At 48.0% G+C, this 20,000-nt stretch overlaps 1 protein-coding gene across 2 annotated transcripts in view; it reads right to left on the minus strand.

The window, feature by feature from the left end:
• LOC118776017 (retinoic acid receptor RXR-alpha-A-like) overlaps nt 1-20,000 on the minus strand; it is an 82,195-nt gene that overhangs the window by 30,230 nt on the left and 31,965 nt on the right. For both annotated transcript variants that reach the window (XM_036526057.1, XM_036526055.1), the window contains exon 3: nt 3,183-3,415. In XM_036526057.1, coding sequence (XP_036381950.1) covers nt 3,183-3,415 — 233 coding nt within the window. The remainder of the gene's footprint in view (nt 1-3,182; nt 3,416-20,000) is intronic.

Here is a 20,000-nt window from a genome sequence, read left to right on the forward strand (position 1 = left end):
ATCAAACAGACCAGGCCCACAGGAATATAGTCTATAATGTCCAGGCACAGAGTTCTGGTGCTGGGACCACAAGGAGAACAACAAGGGATTTTTTTGTTTCAGAAAGGTTCACCAACATTCAGAAAGGTTCACAATTGTAGGGTTAACCATTAGAGCCACCCCAACTGCGGACAGGAGAGCCAAAAAATAATCTCTGTGAAACTTCATGTATGGTTTCTCCTTTGTTCTTGCTTTTATCCTCTCTTCCCAGTAAATCTGAGATCATATCTGAAAACTAAAAGCACAGAAGCGCCAGGCCTCCTTAGTCAAGCTTGGCTGGTGGTGCTGCGATGGAGTCTGAAGCTCGCTCGCCCGCTGCACTCCTCTCTCTCTCTGTCGAGAGTCAGCTGGGGGAGTTCCTAACTCCTCTGTTTTAAAGCACATCCCAGAACGTGAAAATTCCTGGGAAAAATCTCTCTCAAGATGTTTCCCTAAAGACAGGCACGCACAACATTCACGTGTAAATGCCTCATGCATCTCTCTCCATGACCAACGACGGCCAGAACTGTAGAGAATATTTCTAACCCCCGTCTTCCTGATTGAGTGCCTCCTTCACCGCTGTGGGACTGCGGCCGCTTTGGTTTGCTCTCTTCCTGCTTGCAGGAGGGTGGGGCATCTGAGCCGAGCTCATACAGGTGAGGATGACCTTGGTGGGAGGGGTCAGGAGATTAGGAGCCCCACCGAAAAAGGAGCACATCACATTGCATCACATTATTGTCATTTAGCAGATGCTCTTATCCAGAGTGACTTCCATAGGCTAGTGCTCCCGCAAGGAATCAAGCCAGCAACCTTTCTGTTAGAAGCCGTGCTCCTTACCACTATGCCACACTGTTGCCCATCAACCCACTTCGCCAGATGATCAGCAATCCCAGCAGGCCGAGTGGCAGGTGTACATACTGAGTGCTCTCCGTGATGGAGCCAATCAGAGACGAGGGAGGGGTGAAACTCCAACCCTTTACACTCACTCTCGCTCCACGTGCGTCAGAGTTTTTTGGTGAAGGAATCCCTCCAGCAAACATCCTCATTACCTGCACTCCTGTACTGCCGAACATCTGTGAGGGCTTCTCAGAACACACCCCTGCACTGTGATAGGCTGCTCTTCTCACTGTAATCAGACACCCTGACATCTGCAGGTTAGGACAGCACGTCCCTCATACAGCCAGAAACACACAGAGCTGCTGAACATCTGGGGCTTCGCCAGGCCGACTGCAGACAGGAAATCCATCCGATCCCAGACCTGCGACAGACTCTCAGCCAACGCGTGCGTTTCAGAGCCAGGCTGGAGGTGTGCACAGAGGGAAAGGGCATAGTTAACTCCCTACCACACTTTGAACCCGATATGAGCTTAAAGAGGGGGAAAAACAGATTAGTCTTGGATAAAAATTAATTTGCCTCTCACATGAGATCTGCAAAATCTATTAAGCATTACATCATTAGATTAAAACATGAGAGATTCCATAAATTTAATCTCCCTGGACTGAGTCATTATAAAAAAAAAAAAACACTCCCAGCACAAGTCCCTTGGATCTGTTCACTGACTATACTGCCATGTGATATCATAACACACACACACACACACACACACACACACACATTGTTCACTACTTTGCTGAAGGGTTTATGATGTAATCCAGCCTGACTCTACTGGTTTCTCTGAGGCCCATCAGTAAATTACAACTTTATTACCCTTCCCAGGAAAGGGTCCTTAATGAGACAGCCTAACTGTACACTGCTCCCAGCAGACGGTCCCTAACTCTGTACACTGTACATTCTTGTGTGGGGCTCCTGGCTGAACACTGCCATTACAATAAAAGGAACAAATAACATCAGATGTAAAATTTACTGCATTCACTCTATTCCCCTAAAAACTTTCTCATATGAAATACCCTTTAAACAAATAACAGCACAACCTTCACAGGCCTTAACACCACATATATTTCAAGTGCAAGACCACAACTGGGTACCGGTATGTGCCCGTTCAGGGGAGAAACATGAACCTTTCTCAGATGCTGTCGGACAGTAACTCTAAAAGCGAAGTGATTACTTCTCGCAGAGGCCCGGGGAGGTGGTCAGACACGTGCGGAAAGCTCCGGCTCGTCCGAGCGCTCTCCTTTCACAGTGTAAAATTAGCTCCAGCCCTCTCTCGTCCGGCACAGCTGGCGTGGTATTTCAGCGTGAGTGACAGAGCGGGATGCAGGCCGCAGTGTGACACGAGATGCAGGTATTAGGGAGAGCGGGACGAGTGCGCTGGCGTTGGGGGAGCGACACACCCCCTGGGACAGGCCTCCGGAATATTCCAAATTCCTGCACCCAGGGACTCCTGGAATGATACAGTAGACTACAAGCCAGAAAAAAGCTAAACAAAGCAAGCTCAAACGTACAGCAGTAAGGAGCTGGTCACCTTTTAAAACCAGAAAAATGTTTTTATAAGCTTCCTAAATTTCATATTTCAAAATTTCTTCCTCATTTCATATTTATCACTTGAGAGGAATAACATATATATACAAGCACAGCATGTTAAAGTGTAGCTAGCCAGTGTTTGTGAAGAGCATGCAGACAGGTCTCTCTTTTTAGGAGAGACATACATGGTTCTTCTGCTCAGGAGAGAGAGGTGACCACACCCGGGACACACCTTTCTCTAGGGGAAGGGGGCGCGTCAGTCCAGCCTGATAACTCAGGAGAACGTGGGGTAAGACCAGCCTGTACCTGACGGTTCATAACAAAGCGGTCTTGATTGTGACTCAGAAGCAGCAGGACTTGGCCCATTGCACAGAAACCACTGTTTCAGCAGAGAAAGGGTTTTAATCCAGACAGAAACTCAGGTACTGACCTCACCCTCAACTCTTCCTCACAAGCTGTTTGGAAAGCAAGCAAGGCCAGTGCCATACAATCTCAGAGGACAGAATTTTTATCCTCAAAATAACGGTCTTGTGTTGTGTGTGTGTGTGTGTGTGTGTGTGTGTGTGAAAGTATTCATAGATTTGATATTCTGCTATATTCCTCTTGAGGGACAGATTAGTGCTTAAGGTTCAGTATTTTAAGTGAGGGTCAGAGTAAGAAGAGTACATTGTGGTGAGTTTACAGAGAGTACAGGGACAGCACTTTGTATTAGCTCCACACAGGGGTGTGCCACGTGTTCTTACCTGTGGACTGATGCTGTGGCCAAAGCCCATGCCGGGCGTGGAGGGCAGAGACATGGGGTGGTGCCCCATGGGCGAGCTGATGACGGTGAAGGGCGACCCCAGGCCGTTGGTGGGTGAGTTGAGGGTGCTGATGGGGGAGGGCAGCTGGCCTATGGAGGAGGAGCAGGAGGGGCTGAGGAGGGGCGGGTGCAGAGGGGGCGTGTCCATCACCCGGGGGCCTGTGGGCAAGGCATCTGTGAGAGAGAGAGAGAGAGAGAGGAGAGAGAGAGAGAGAGGGAGAGAGAGGGAGGGAGAGAGAGACAGAGAGAGAGAGGGAGGGAGAGAGAGAGAGAGAGAGAGAAAGAGACAGACAGAGAGAGAGAAAGAGAGAGAGAGAGAGAGAGAAAGAGACAGACAGGGAGAGAGAGAGAGGGGGAGGGAGAGAGAGAGAGAGAGAGACAGAGAGACAGAGAGAGAGAAAGAGAGAAAGAGAAACAGAGAGAGAGAGAGAGAGACACAGAAAGAAAGACAAGGAGAGAAAGAGAGACGGAGAGAGAGAGAGAGAGAAAGAGACAGACAGAGAGAGAGTGAGGGACAGAGAGAGAGATAGAGACGGCAGGTGAAAACCATGCCACACTTGTGTGCCGGAATAAACAACTCAGTCTCAACACACAGTCTCATAACACAGTTTCATAACAGAGTCTCATAACAGAGTCTCATAACAGAGCTTGACAGCAGAATCTATATCTGCACCTGAACACCTGTTACCTGTCACCCTGACCTGCAGCCTGCACCTACTACACCAGGCTTAGCTACTTGTTGCTTTATTGTAAGACCTGCAGAAAACTGTCAAGATAAAAAAAATCCCAGGCATTTCTATGCTAAGAACAAAAAATTCCCATGTAATAACAATTTAAGCAAATATTATCAAGGGATTATTTCATGATTTTACTGTGGACAAGAGAGGAAGCATCCTGGTTCTGTTATGAAAGACAGACAAGTTTGATCTGTGGTCAGTGTGTGAGAGAAACACTACTGCCTCTCTGGCAGACGCTGTGCTTTTGCTCCAGGTAAAACAGGCTGGGAAATCAAACACACTTCACACAGCGTCCCAGTACAAAGACGTGCAGCGGGACCCGAAGGCCAAACTGCTGAGCGCGCAAAACGGGCTCTCTCTCAGAGACGCTGCTGGGGGGGCTGTGATGCCGGCTGCCCTCTGATGTTGGGTGTCAGCGGAGGAACAGAGAGGGTGAGATTAAAGGACGCCCTGGTGCGCTGCTCCGCGAGATAACTCCCTCTTTACAGCCAGTTTAAGGCTGTGCCTGAGGCCTCTTGCAACGCGCTTTCAGCTGGGATTACACACCACTGACAGAGGCCCAGCTGACAGATACGCGCCCGCAAACTGCTGGTGAATCACTTTCCGGGAGAGAAAAACCACACACAGCAGCCCTGAGTTCTCTCAATGCTCTCCCTCGGGCAGGGGACTCAGAGGGGCAGTGAGGAATTACTAGCTTCTGCAACAACGCCTTCTTGTCAAAACGCCCCACAGCTCAACAAAAGCGACATCAGCAGCAGTACTTCAGGTCTACTGCCTCGATTGAACCTCTCAGAGCATGGGGGGGGAGGGCACTAACATGTGAGTGCCTGTTACCCTGTGAACGGTACACAAGAGGCAATCAGCAGAGAGGAGCCCTCCAACAAAGACCAGGGGCTTTTCGGAAAGCGTATACCACCTCCCTCCATCCCAAATCAGTCTCTCCAGCAACCTCCCCCAGGACGACCCTCACCTGAGCTCACCCCACAGTAAGTGCCTGAGAGTTTACATGAGGAGACGGCTGATGCAGCTTTATTAAAACGCCCTCTGGCCCCTCAGCTCTTGCCGCTGAGCGTTAGGGTTCACCTGAGGGGCTCATTTTTACCTGACTGGTGCAGCTGGCCTCACAGCTCACCCAGAGCAAGCCTGCGAGACCCCTGAGAGGCTGGCCTCACAGCTCACCCAGAGCAAGCCTGCGAGACCCCTGAGAGGCTGGCCTCACAGCTCACCCAGAGCAAGCCTGCGAGACCCCTGAGAGGCTGGCCTCACAGCTCACCCAGAGCAAGCCTGCGAGACCCCTGAGAGGCTGGCCTCACAGCTCACCCAGAGCAAGCCTGCGAGACCCCTGAGAGGCGAGCTTACAAAGCAAGCCTGCGAGACCCCTGCGAGGCGAGCTTACAAAGCCAGAGCAAACCCAGCTATTCACACGGCAGCCGGACGTGGCTTCCGTATCCTGAATGTGAGGTGAATGTTGGCAGGAATTATGGGAAATTTCCTGTGCCCATGATTCACCTCATCAGCATGCTGAAGGAGGCTGCTGCCACGCCCAGGCCTAACCCTACCACAAAGACCCAAGCAGGACATGGACATGGCCACGCCCTCCAGTGTCCACACCTACCAACACAGACAGCTCATGAGGATGAGCTGAAATCTCCATGGCGATGAGGATAGGACAGAATGAGCTTTTATGTCCTTGTGTTAGTAAAATGCATTCAACTCCTCAATGTGCAAAACCCTTTGTCTTATTTCACTTTGTAACTATAATATACTGATGCAATACTACTAATAATAATAATAACTAAAAATAATCATAAAAAAGGATAACACGATGTCAGCAGGCGAAATACGGAAACAGTAAACTGTGTGTGCCTGTGCCTGTGCGTGTGCGTGTGCGTGTGCGTGTGCGTGTGCGTGTGCGTGTGTGAAGTTCATGCATTTTGAAAATCTACCCCAGCCTCATGGTCACCTGCCCACAGAGAGAATCCAGGCTTACTGTAAATGGAGCTTTCAGGAAACTTTACGACAGCGTGGCCTTGACATTTACTCAGCTGCCAGACTGACACAGCCACGCGCACTGCACACACCCAGTACACAGTCCCAGCCCAGAGCGCGCTTCCTCCGGCCGACGCTCACAGCGCGCTCTCTCTCCCTCTCTTTCTCTCTCTATCTCTCTCTCTCTCTCTCTCTCTCTCTGTAATTTACAGTCCTGTGTGCGGATTAATAACCGTACGGTGACAGCGCTGGCACAGATAACCGCTCGGCTTTCTCTGCCTCGGGGAGAATATGCTGATTACTGACAGGGCCAAATGTCAATAAGAAAACCAAATAATGGCGAGCTGTAGACTCCATTAGCCAGACTGTACTGTTTCCGCAATGAGGAAATATTACTCCTATAGGCAGGCAAAACTGTATTGTTGTAGACTGACTGCATTTTAAAATCTGCTAATAAATAATTCTACTGGGAAATTCTCACTGAAACCCCAGGCAATAGGATCATTATTGATGATGGGTGATTCTGCAGACTAATGGAAACCTTATTCTGCTACTAAAGTCAGGACTAACACACAGTAACACAGCACAGGGGAGCCTACATACTGAGGGTCCTACCTAAATGTTCCACACTTCATTAAAACACAAAAGTGTTGCACTTAATATATAAAACAACTACTGCTACTAATAATAATTTAGTAGACATAAATTTAATACAGTAAGAAGTGTAAGCTTTGCCGTTGATGGGGGTATTGGGGTATTGGGCTTTGGCTTGCAGTCTGCTGGAGGGGGCACACGTGGCCATTGCCAAGTGGTGGACCCCCCCATCTGTACATCATAACAGGAACAGAGATAAGAGGAGGAGATGGGGAGGAGGAGGGATGCTGTGAACAGCTGACGTGGAGAGGAAGTGGTGAGCGGGTTTTTTTATACTCAAGGATGGGACAGGTTTGTTTTAATTGCATAGGCATTGTCTGAAAATCTCCATTTGTTATTTTAACAAAAGCACTGTTCGTGTAGGAGCTGGAATGACCCACTTCGTTTCAGAAATGCTGTTGAAAATATGAAACATGTGAAGCCCCCCCAGGGCCCAGGTGACGGCCATCACACGTCTTCTTCACAGGGACTCGGAAGCAAGTGGTCCCTTAATTGTTTTTGCAGGCGCAGCTGAAATGAGATCAGAACCGACGGTGGAACGGTGACTGTAACCGGAACCTCCAGCAGACCCCTCCGCCCCCCTTCGGCCGGCCAGCCCAGGGCCACACAGGCCAGGCCAGGAGTCGGCTTACGCAGTAAAAATGCCTCTAACGCGGGGGGGTGGGGGGGGGGGGTGCACCCCTATTCTCTAAGTAGGTGGCCCCCTGCCCCCATTGTTCTGGAGCTGCGTGCTGACGGACAGCAGCCTTTCTTGTCCCACAGATTCACAGCGGATGCAATTAGATTCTATTTCAGATTTAACTGTTTCCCTCCAACTGTCTTGTAAAAGCTAAAACCTTTGTTTTCCTGGTGCAGCAGTCTGTGTGTGATGGCAGGCAGTTTCACCTTCAGGAAAGCCTGGCATGCTGCTGTGTGGGAAACTCTGGGATGTGTGACTCTGGCATCCAACAGAAACTCTCTGAGGGTGTGGCAGGACTCCTCTGTGGGTGTGGCCTCAAGTGGCACCCTGTCACCCCTGGTCTCTCTCCCACAGTGTGATAAATCTGTCCAATCACAGGGTGGGGGGGTCTGCTATAGTGACCAATAACACAGCCACAGGCTACTCCAGGCATTGTTTAATACTTTGCCTGGTGGACATCTATGTTTCAGGAGGTAATGAAAATCTGTCAAAGTTTTCTATCAGCAAACACAGAAATGTTAGCCCACACAGGGGTTCTCCCCTCAGTGTCCCCCACCAGTCTGACAGCAAAAGGTATGGTCAGAGGGAGTACAAAAAGAGCAGAAACACACACACACACACACACACACAGAAACACACACACACACACACACACAAACAGAGAAACACACACACACACACACACACACACACACACACACATACACACACACACACACTCACACACACACACACACACACACGCGCACACACACACACAGAGAAACACACACACACACACACACACACACACACACACACACTCGCACACACACACACAGAGAAACACACACACACACACATACACGCACACACACACACAGAGAAACACACGCACTCACACTCACACACACACACACACACACACACAGAGAAACACACACACACACACACATACATGCACACACACACACACACAGAAACACACACACTCACACTAACACACACACACACACACACACACACACACACACACACACACACACACATTCCTCCACTACAGAAGACACCCGTGCGCCCACACAAGAAGTACTGCCCATTAAAATGATACACAGAGTAAAAGCATGGGTTTATTATCCAGTGGGAGTCTTTCTCTGGATGACAAATTAAAACTGCTCTCAGGACACACTCAACCACAGAAACCAGACACTGGCCTGGCATGTGAGAAGTCTTTCTGGAAGTGTTTCCATAATGTTTATGTAACGTTGTCGTTAAGCTCAGTGATCAGTTACAACAAATCTCATAAGCAGATGAGCTGTATTTGCACTGAGCTGAGAAATGCCTCCTTCATTAAACCGCTCCTCCGTATCTCTCTGCCTCTAAGCTGAAAGCCAGAGACCAGGAGGCTGCTGTGCGCCCGGTTCATTTTAATGGCAGCAGTGGAGAGAGGCCTGTTCCGGCTCCACAGTGTAAAACACAGCGACGCTCCTGTGAACAGCAGTGGTACAGTGACTATGAGACACTGTGTGTGAGACATCCCCACAGTACTGTCTGGGGAAACTGAGAGCTGCCTTTCATCTAAAAGCAACAACAACAGCAGAAGCAGAGCTCGTGAAGGGCCCCTCTGAGTGAAGAATCATAATTTATTGACTGCGCAACATGGCTTTGAAATAGATCTTTTTGTTGTGATTTTGTTGTGATTTCTTTGTTTTGCTGTAGTGAACCTCTGGAGTTGCTGTAATGAAACCAAAAGCTGCTCGGTTCTGAGCTCAACTCTGCCCTATCGTTGGTCTGCAGGGGCAGGATCAGAACACTGACAGCAGTTCAGTAACGGGGCGGGGTAGGGAGGAGGAAAGGAACTGTGCCTGTGCAGAAGAAAGAGCCTCAGTCAATGCAGGGAGAAGCAGCTCTGATCCCCTACCTCTGAACTCTGACCTCTGACCTCCTGTCTGTTCACGGTTCACAGCAGACAGCCAAAGAAATAAAGTCCCACATAAGCGTAATCATAACCATAATGCTAATCTTATGATCATCCAACCAATTGCTGTGTAGCACTTTGCCACGTTGTACCCGTGTGGGGTCAACCTGGTCCAACCACACATGACCGCTCTGCTTCTACGTTCAACACACGGCTGGATGAGGGAGAGTGAAACGTAACCCTTGCTGACCACACCTGAACCATCACACCACAAAACAACAGTCAACTTCACTCTCTCCATAAAACACCACACAGCAATGCCAAACTCAACACAAACGCCACACCACACAGCAATGCCAAACTCAACACAAACGCCACACCACACAGCAATGCCAAACTCAACACAAACGCCACACCACACAGCAATGCCAAACTCAACACAAACACCACACAGCAATGCCAAACTCAACACCAAACCACACAGCAATGCCGAACTCAACACCACACCACACAGCAATGCCGAACTCAACACCACACCACACAGCAATGCCAAACTCAACACCAAACCACACAGCAATGCCGAACTCAACACCACACCACACAGCAATGCCGAACTCAACACCACACCACACAGCAATGCCAAACTCAACACAAACACCACACAGCAATGCCGAACTCAACACCACACCACACAGCAATGCCGAACTCAACACCACACCACACAGCAATGCCGAACTCAACACAAACACCATACCACACAGCAATGCCAAACTCAACACAAACACCACACAGCAACGCCAAACTCAACACAAACACCATACCACACAGCAGTGCCGAACTCAACACAAACGCCACACCACACAGCAATGCCGAACTCAACACAAACGCCACACCACACAGCAATGCCAAACTCAACACAAACACCACACCACACAGCAATGCCAAACTCAACACAAACACCATACCACACAGCAATGCCAAACTCAACACAAACGCCACACCACACAGCAATGCCAAACTCAACACAAATGCCACACCACACAGCAATGCCAAACTCAACACAAACACCACACAGCAATGCCGAACTCAACACAAACACCACACAGCAATGCCAAACTCAACACAAACACCATACCACACAGCAATGCCAAACTCAACACAAACACCACACAGCAACGCCAAACTCAACACAAACACCATACCACACAGCAATGCCGAACTCAACACAAACACCACACAGCAATGCCGAACTCAACACAAACGCCACACCACACAGCAATGCCGAACTCAACACAAACGCCACACCACACAGCAATGCCGAACTCAACACAAACGCCACACCACACAGCAATGCCAAACTCAACACAAACACCATACCACACAGCAATGCCGAACTCAACACAAACACCATACCACACAGCAATGCCGAACTCAACACCACACCACACAGCAATGCCGAACTCAACACCACACCACACAGCAATGCCGAACTCAACACAAACACCATACCACACAGCAATGCCAAACTCAACACAAACACCAATGGATCGACATGATGACACAGGATTCCCACCACAGAGGCACCCAGACAGCAGACACACACATCAGACACCATTTAAAAATCAATTACAGTGCTGTGCCAATCAGACAGCTCCCCAGGGCCGAGACTACTGAAGAACACCACAGCTGAGCGCGGGCAGAGAGATGGCATACCTGTGCTGTGCCAACAACAACACCGAGACGCCGGGCTGTGTCCCTGCCACACACCTAGAGACAGGTAAGGCAAAGCAGGGGCCGCCCCTCACCTGCTCACAGCAAAGGCCAAGTATATGCAAACGCTATGGCACTCAGACATGAACACTGCACAGCAGGCTTTCTACAAAGGCTATAGATTGAACGTTAAAGAACTCACAGCTTTTCTGCACATTAATGTGTTATAAAATATAACACCAAAGACGATGTGTATGTATATGTATATAATGCCTTCAACAAGCCTCACAAAGCGTTGGATTGTTCACCCAGTAACAGGGAACGTGAGCTTAGACCCTTGTGAGACTGGTTAGTTTCACCCTACTATTGATGTGTTGCAATGGTTGCAGTGTTAATCCCGTTTAAGTTACTCTTAATTCTGAGTACCAGTTATGAAAAAGAAAGACAGACTAATGACTTTCATACAAAGGTTGTTGTGTAAGAGTGCCTTTTTTATTTTTTTGAAGTCATGAAAATTTTTAAGTCATGCGGTCAATGTAGGAAAGAGTGAGTAATGTATCCCAGAGAGGGGGAGGGAGCCGTGCGTTCACCCCGAGGCCGGCCCAGCGGGCGGGCGGCTGAAACTTCATTTCTCATTTTTAAAAATTGCGCAACTGTTACAGGCGGGGAGAGGAGGAGGCGGGGAGGGGACGGGTCACATGCAGAGCTGTTTATGATCTCAGGCAGCCACGTCGTCCCAGACCGTCACGTGACACATCTCCTGCTCATTACACCACCTTTAAAACATCGGCACCCACAACAGGGCACTGCCACACGAAGATTGATGAAGAAGGTTTTCCAAGAGGGAATCTTGGAAAATTAGACAATTAGAAACCCAGACAAACCCTTCCTTTAACTCTCTTTGTCTGTGGGCTACTGGTAATCAGTTAGGACAAGGTGCAAAGCTATGAATATGAATACAATGAATACAATGAATTAGCTTGTTTTTAAAGACCTCCATATGTGCAATAATTTAGTAATGTTGCTATCCTGACAGAAGCACTCAAACACACATCTGTAATCCTCAGTTCAGGTAGTACTATAACAAAAAAAAAAGGTACTCAGGGTATGGGGCGGCAGTGTAGCATAGTGGTTAAGGCGCAGGACTCGTACCCGAAAGGTTGCTGGTTCGATCCCCGCTGGGACACTGCTGCTGTACCCTTGGGCAAGGTACTTAACCCTCAGTTGCCTCAGTAAATATCCAGCTGTATAAATGGATAACATTGTAAAGAACTGTAACCTGTAAGTCGCTTTGGATAAAAGCGTCTGCCAAATGAATAAATGTATTAATCTCTTGCTATCAAAAGCACACCATGTGCTTGCATGTAATTTCATTTGCTGGCATTCAACAATACAAGTGAACAAGGTCTGCAGTTTCTGCTGGTCTTTGTTCAGTTAATTGCTTAATTGAAGATATTACTTAGATGGGAAGTGACCTCAGCTGGCAAATCAACTGTGTATCAGTAGCCAATCAGAAATTTGATCAGACTTTGAGGGCACAGGGCCAGAGCTGACCTTTCATACTGTAACATAAACCAAACCAAAGGTGTTAACCATTAGCAGAATTGGCCTTGTGCTTGCGCAAGCCCCCCTCATTGGACATGGGCCAACCAAAGACCCCGCCCTCTATCCAGCATCACACAGCCAGGATTCAGTGATAAACTCCTTACAAAAAACAAGGAGCAAGGAGCAGCTGCCCCATTACACAGGCAGCCAGCCAGTGAACACAAAGCAGACACCACTTAAAAAGAAGTGATTGGGGGCGGGGGGGGAGTCATTTCAACAAGCTTTAACTGCTCTGTAGATTGAAGGTAGAAAGGAAATGAGATGAAAACTAAAATATATCGAAAATACAGGCAGTTTCCCGGCTTTACATTCTCACTTTTTCATGACTGACGGTGCATCTGAAACAGCTTTAAGTCTCAGGAATCCAGGAGGAAAGAACATCGGCTACAGGCCAAAAACGCTGCATTAAAAACGCTGCTCTCTGTCCCTCAGCGCTCAGAGTGGCAGAGCAGGGCTCAGACATTTCAGTCAAAAATCCATAATTTCATGCAGATTATGATATGTATCAGGTAACTGCATGCATAACAGAGCATGCCAAACCCCACACTGCAAGCCTGGACCCAAACCCTCCTCCTCATGTCAGTGACACAAAGCAAGCTCCCTGCCAGCCGGGGCTTTTCATTAGAGAGGACGGAGACGTATAAAACACCGTGAGTAAAGAGCAGCCTTCCTCTGGCTGTGCTGAGGGAACACAGGGGTCTCCAGCATCCCACCCACTAACTCAGCTGCTGACCAGCAAATCAGTTTAAAAAGCAACTGCTTTCCTCCCCTGAGACACACACACACATACACACACACACACACACAATCATGCACTCATATACACACACACACACACACACACACACACACACACACACACACACACACACACACACACACACACACACTTTAATAGTGCACACACACACACAATCATGCACTCATATACACACATACACACACACACACACACACACTTTAACAGTGCACACACACACACACACACACATACACACAATCATGAACTCATATACATACACACACACATACACAGACTCTCACACACTTTCACACATACACACACACACTCTCTCTTACACACACACATACACGCACACACACACACACTCTCTCTCTGACACACACACTAACACACTTTCACACATACACACACTCTCTCTCTCACACACACACGCGCACACACACACACGCACCCACACACACACACACTCTGACAGCACAGGCAGAGATGGGTTGCTGCCGGAGCAGAGGATGTGGGTTGATGGGGTTGAGTAATTGCCTGCCGGGGAATACTGAGGGGCACGCAGAGTTTAATCACCCATAACCCCAATTACACACATGGAAGGCAGACCCATAAAACCCAAACACTGCACCCACCCCTCCTACCAAAGCCAGCAAAGACTCCTCTCAAAAAACACAAGGCAAAATGAATCAGCACAAATCTATTTTAAAACAGCTGGAACGGTGAGGTCTCCAACTGTATCTCTTCTGTGGGCGCCAGGCGAGACAGAGGAAAAAGTCTGGCCAAACCCACCAAACACAAAAACACACATGCAAACACATAAACAACCAAACACACACACAAATAACCAGACACACATACACAAAAACACACACAAACACATAAACAACCAAACACACACACAAATAACCAGACACACATACACAAAAACACACACAAACATATAAACAACCAAACACACACACACAAATAACCAGACACACATACACAAAAACACACACAAACATATAAACAACCAAACACACATACAAAAATATCAACAACCAAACACACACACCAACCAAACATGCACCCAAATACACTAAAACAACCAATTGTACTTGCATAAACAACCGATTAAAAACATTCACAAGCACAAGCCCTTCTCTCCACAAACACTGCTGTGTGAATACTGCAGCGCATTTCAGACAGGGGGCACCGGTGAGCACAGCAATATGTAATTAATAATCATAACTGTGGGTGTGTGTGTGTGTGTGTCTGTGTGTGTGTGTCTGTGCGTGTCTGTGTTTTTTTGTGTCTGTTTGTGTGTCTGTGTTTGTGTGTGTGTCCGCGTGTCCGTGTCCGTGTGTGTGTGTGTGTGTGTGTGTGTGTGTGTGTCTGTGTTTGTGTGTCTGTGTTCATGTGTGTGTGTGTGTGTGTGTGTGTGTGAGTGTGTGTGTGTGTGTGTGTGTGTGTGTGTGTGTGTGTGTGTCTGTGTGTTTTTGTGTCTGTGTTTGTGTGTCTGTGTTTGTGTGTGTGAGTGTGTCCGTGTGTGTGTGTGTGCGTGTGTGTGTGTGTGTGTGAGTGTGTGTGTGTGTGTGTGTGTGTAAAGTATGGGCCCGTCTTACAGCGGCTTTAGCGGGTATTAAGCGCAGGTCTTTCTGGGCGAGTTCTCACAGCACTGCAGAGTGTTCACACACTCACCCTGCCTCAGGGACCAGGTCCTGGGCAGACAGTGGACGACTCTTACGCTTTCACAGGGATTAGTGGCTCCTAATTAGAAGGCCATGGATTCTGGGGTGGTGGTGGGGGGTTACAGCTTCAATCCTTGAGTTGTCCTGCATTTGACTGCTGGGCTTAAATCAGAACGCTGGCCTGATAGCCAATCATAACACCTGCAGTAAGAGCAGATGGAAAGAGAAGTTTACTCTGACCATGTAATGTGATAATGGAACTACCTGGTTGTTCACGTAAAGTATGCAGGTCAAATGAACTGATTAAAGATCAGAGGACTTGTGTGGTTAGTGCTTAAAAGATCAGATAGTGTAGCAGATACTTTTAATCTTAACCCCAACATGGTCAAGTGGGTCAAAATATTGATATTAATCTGGATATGCATTTAATCATTAGAGTGTTATTAGAGATTAGTAGGTTGATTCATAGGCTATAATCATAGGCTGCAAACTTAGTTATCATTGGGGTGCACCAGCTTCTGCACATACAATCAGCAGCTGTAGCTTTTGATCACGTTACTACTATTAAAGAATCTTGTCAGGATTTACCACTGCCAATGAGAAGGTACATCGTATTGGTAAGGTTGTGTAGTAATATCACTGCGGTTACTTTCACGAAACAAATTCTTGGTCTTCTGAAAGATCACTTTAAAAATGGCCAAAGGCTATCAGCAACATAGCATTTCCTTCAATAGTAATACCAAACACATGAGAGTGCATGTAAAAACTGACCAATCACATCAGAGTCATCAACTACAGGTGGTGTGCTTCCGGTTATGTTTGTGTGAGATTTTCAGCAAAGGCCTCCTTCTTTGAGATGACTGTGTTCAGCAAATGCCAAATGCTGCCTCTGAGAAAGCAAAGCCCATGCCTGTCCACACACCAGGCAGGCTTTTCCCTCACCATAGGCCCAGTGATCCAGATTCCTTATAAGACCGGATAAAAACGACCGCAAAGCCCGCAGCTCTTTTTCAGCTATCAGCTCTGAAATTCCAGGTAACTCATTCACTTGAAGGAAGTATCAGGACCATCAGCCTGAAGGAGAAAAGTGCTGAATTTCTCTCATCAAGCTTTCACACCAGAATACAATCTGCCCTGCAAAACAAACAAATGTCTCCAATGAGGCGTCTGTTTCACAGAAAAAAAGCTATTATGAGGCATTCTCACAAATGGGCAATGATTGCTGTTATATGGCGCTAAAACAAACTAATTAAAAACATATTTACGCCTTATGGTTTGCTGCTATCTTTGTGTGTGTGTGTGTCTGTGTGTCTGAGAGAGAGTGTGAAAGTGTGTGTACGTGTAATTATGTGTGTATGTGTCTGCAAGAGCGTGAAAGTTGTGTGTGAGTATATATGTGTTTCAGAATGTGTGTGAGAGACAGAGAGTCTGAACTTGTGTGTTTGTGAGTGTGAATGCAGGTGTGCGTCTGAGAGTGTGTGAAGGTATGTTTATGTGTGAGAGTGTGTGTGCATATCTGACAGAGTTAAAGTGTGTGTGTGTGTTTGACAGAGTGTGAAACTGTGTGTGTGTGTGTGTGTGTGTGTGTGTGTGTGTGTGTTTGAGTGTGCACGTGGGAAACTGTATGTATGTGTCTGAGAGAGAGTGCTAAAGTGTGTGGATGTGTGATGGATCTCATGTACATTTCTCAGTGAAAAGGAAGCCTGAAGCACCTCCCTTCCTGATTATAAGCCCATGTTACAAGCAGGAGGAGAAAACGCACTGCCCATCACCCCAGCAGAGGCTGGCTCTTACACAGACCAGAAACCAGCAAATAGGAGTGCAGGATGAATACCCTGCAATGAAGTTTTACATGATGCCCATACACCAATCAGAGTCCAGCACACCTCACAGACAAACACAAACTAATGTACGCATTTCCAGCACACGGTTCATAACCTCTACCGTGTGGGAGACGGAAACAGTAAGACACAGCATTCCAATCCCCCACATGTAGGAGGAAACACGTTCTTCCTTTCTGAAGTCACCCCCAGGCCTCAGACACTGTCAATTCTGTCTAGAATTTATTGTAATTTTTCAGCACTCACACACAAAAAATAAAATAAAATAAAAATCTTATCTTCCACTTATTCCTTGCTGTCTCACAGAACCCAGAGCAGCGATTTCCTCTCTTTATCTCCCATCTTTGCTGTGTGTAGGACACTGCGTCTGTGTCTGGTTTATCTGAGGTGAGGCGTGTGAGAGTGCGTCTGTCCTCTCCTTTGTGTGTGGTGTTCCCGCTTCACCCCGGTGCTGGTCTGAAGGAGGGCTGCGATGAACAGAGTCCTCTCCCCAGGACGCAGCATTTCATGGCAGGAGCTTAAAACCTGACACTGGAGCTCCAGCAGACTGGAAAAGTGCAGGTATTACCCCCACAGCGGGTCCCCTCTGTGGGACGGTCCTCGGGGGAGCTGGGTGAAGGGGGGGGTTGAAGTGCAGTGGATTCTGGACTGTCCCACTGGGATACCTGCCATCCCTGGTGGGCGGGGGGGGGGGGGGTGGCACTGGAAAAGAATATGTCTCAGATGAACAGAAGCACATAATGTAACCTCCTCTCCCCTGCAAATGTGTGATTTATGGCTGAAAGGCTGGTGGAATTTCCTGTTGAGTTGGGGAATTTTTTTCGGTGGCTGGTTCAGCACCGCTGAAACTGTTTTTTTTTTTGCTGTATGAGTTTAACGTTGCATGGTTATACTCTGTTAGCTACCCGCTAACCGCGTTAGCCACAGACAAGCTTCAGAGGTGAAGCGGCAGAGAGGCACGGCTCATGTCAGGAGGTTTCTGCACAGGAATAAGGGTCTGTTTGTTCCTGTTTGCGGATATTGAAAAGGAGGCTTTCTCGTGGAGCAACGTTTCGGCGATACGATACGCGATATGATTTATAAGAGAGGGTGTGTGCGCGTCACGAGGAAGAGTTCTGATCTCTGAGAGCCGTCAGCATCCACCACCATATATATCAGAGTGACACATTGTATGACATCATCGGCTGTTTATTCATGACTGTGAACGAGCTGCATGGACGTCCTCAAGGTCATCGCTTTCTAAAGCTGGGAGTACATACCCCTGCTGCCGCAAAGCTTCAGAGAGATTCCTGTCTCTGGGCATGGCGGGGGGGGGGGGGGGGGGGTTACACTGGAGGTCCAGGCCTATTTGGGGACATCGTGACTTTTACGGTGGTGTGACTATTGGAAGAGAAAAATCTACAGGAAGCATATGCAAAATGCAAAATGAACACACAAGAATTTTTTTTAATAAAACTTAATGGGAGACCAAACCAGTAAACTGCCTGCTGTCTCTGCAAAGCCCTCGGGCTGCAGCGGTGTTTGTTACTGACTATGCTTGAGATTGATTTTGTGTGTTTGCCGGAGATTCTTCTTTCTTACAAACTCATCTTCGATGAGACGTTGGGAGTTTTAGCGCCGCAAAACTTCAAGCGTTTATTTTTCTAATTTTTCTTGGTTTGCTGCTGGAATTCTCCGCTTTTGACCGGGAACAACATGGGGCCCTTCCCCGAATGTCACCTGACACGCAGACGTGTTCCGCTGCCTCTGAGGATTCTGAGGGCGGGGGCGGGACTGGGCGTGGCGTTCGGGGTTTCAGAGAAACTCGAGGGACGAGGTGTGAGGGGTCATCCCTCAGAAAGACCGACGCTGCTTCCTGCGTCCTCACAGGCGCGTGAGGGATGTCGCTCTCACGAAGCTCCAGGAAGCGGGACAAGAAGGAGCTCGTGTAGAAGCACCGTGTCAGACCAGGTCGCGTCCCAGCCTCCCCAGGTCCGGGTCATCTCACAACCCACGCCCCGCTCAGAACCACCACTCCGGCCGCAGCTAGAACACACCCTCCTGCTGAGGAGTAATTAATAGGTTCTTTAATTATTAGTTTCTCAATGCATTTGACAGGCATTCTTACTCAGAGTGAATCAGAGGTAACCATTATATCAACACAGATGAAAATGCAGCAGGAACCTGGCAACAGAGCACCCAGCGTCACATTCAGGGTAACTGCTTCGGCATTCATAAAGAGCAACACACCTACATCACATCAAGGCATCACTGAGCATAATTCATAAGTTTTCATAAATAAATTCATAAATAATTCATAGCACAATTCACAAAAGCGACATAATGTTGAATCTCACCGATTTAATCACGGTGCCTAACAATGTGTTGCAATTGTCTGTTAGAGATGTGGTTGAAATACTTCAGCACAGCACAAACCCTTCCTGAAGGACACAGTGCCTGATCTGGTCCATCTCCCCGGAAGGACACACTGCATGCTCTGCTCTGATAGAGCCCGCAAGGTCAGCCGAGAAACAGAGTTTCTCTCTTTTACTTTCATATTACTCTTCATTCGGATATCCAGGAGGAAAAGAGCAAAGTTGTGCCAGGAGCAATCTCTTCCTCCGGCTACAGTGGCCTTCATTATATTAAAATGAGTCATTTAGCGGATGCTCTTATTCAGAGCACATACATAATGCATATAATAGGGCAGATGAACAGTACTATAGATACCGCCATCGCTCACAACACAGCTGAACCCGAGTCACAGTGTAGCACAACAACACACTCACATACTGCTGTGCATAGTTACCATAGTGAAGGGAATGATGTAATATGAGACAAATATAGGAGTTCTGGAACAGTGATCACAAAGCACACCGGTAATGAAGAGTCTGTGGCAGGACAGTCACAGCTGCTGAAGTTTTAGTTAATGGAGCCGGGGAGCGGACAGAGGTGGGATTCACAATGTGGTGGATTGTGGCTGGGGATTATACTGTGCTATCTGATATAGACAGCTCATCCCACCAATGGGAGGCAAGAGCTGAGAAGACTAGGGGTGGGCTTTATGGACAGGGCTTGATGTGCAGGGGTCCTCAATGAGCTCAGGTTAAATACTCAGGCTGAGTAGCTTTGCAGGGGGATGAAGAGCCCCCTAGAGGGCAAGGTGAGAATGACAGCCTCTCTTCCACCCAGAGTGAGTCCTGACAGAGAGGACCATAAAGAGCTAAAAAAAATGTTATCCTCTAGCCCA

Source organism: Megalops cyprinoides, chromosome 4 (genome assembly GCF_013368585.1).
Source record: "Megalops cyprinoides isolate fMegCyp1 chromosome 4, fMegCyp1.pri, whole genome shotgun sequence".
Classification (NCBI taxonomy): domain Eukaryota; kingdom Metazoa; phylum Chordata; class Actinopteri; order Elopiformes; family Megalopidae; genus Megalops; species Megalops cyprinoides.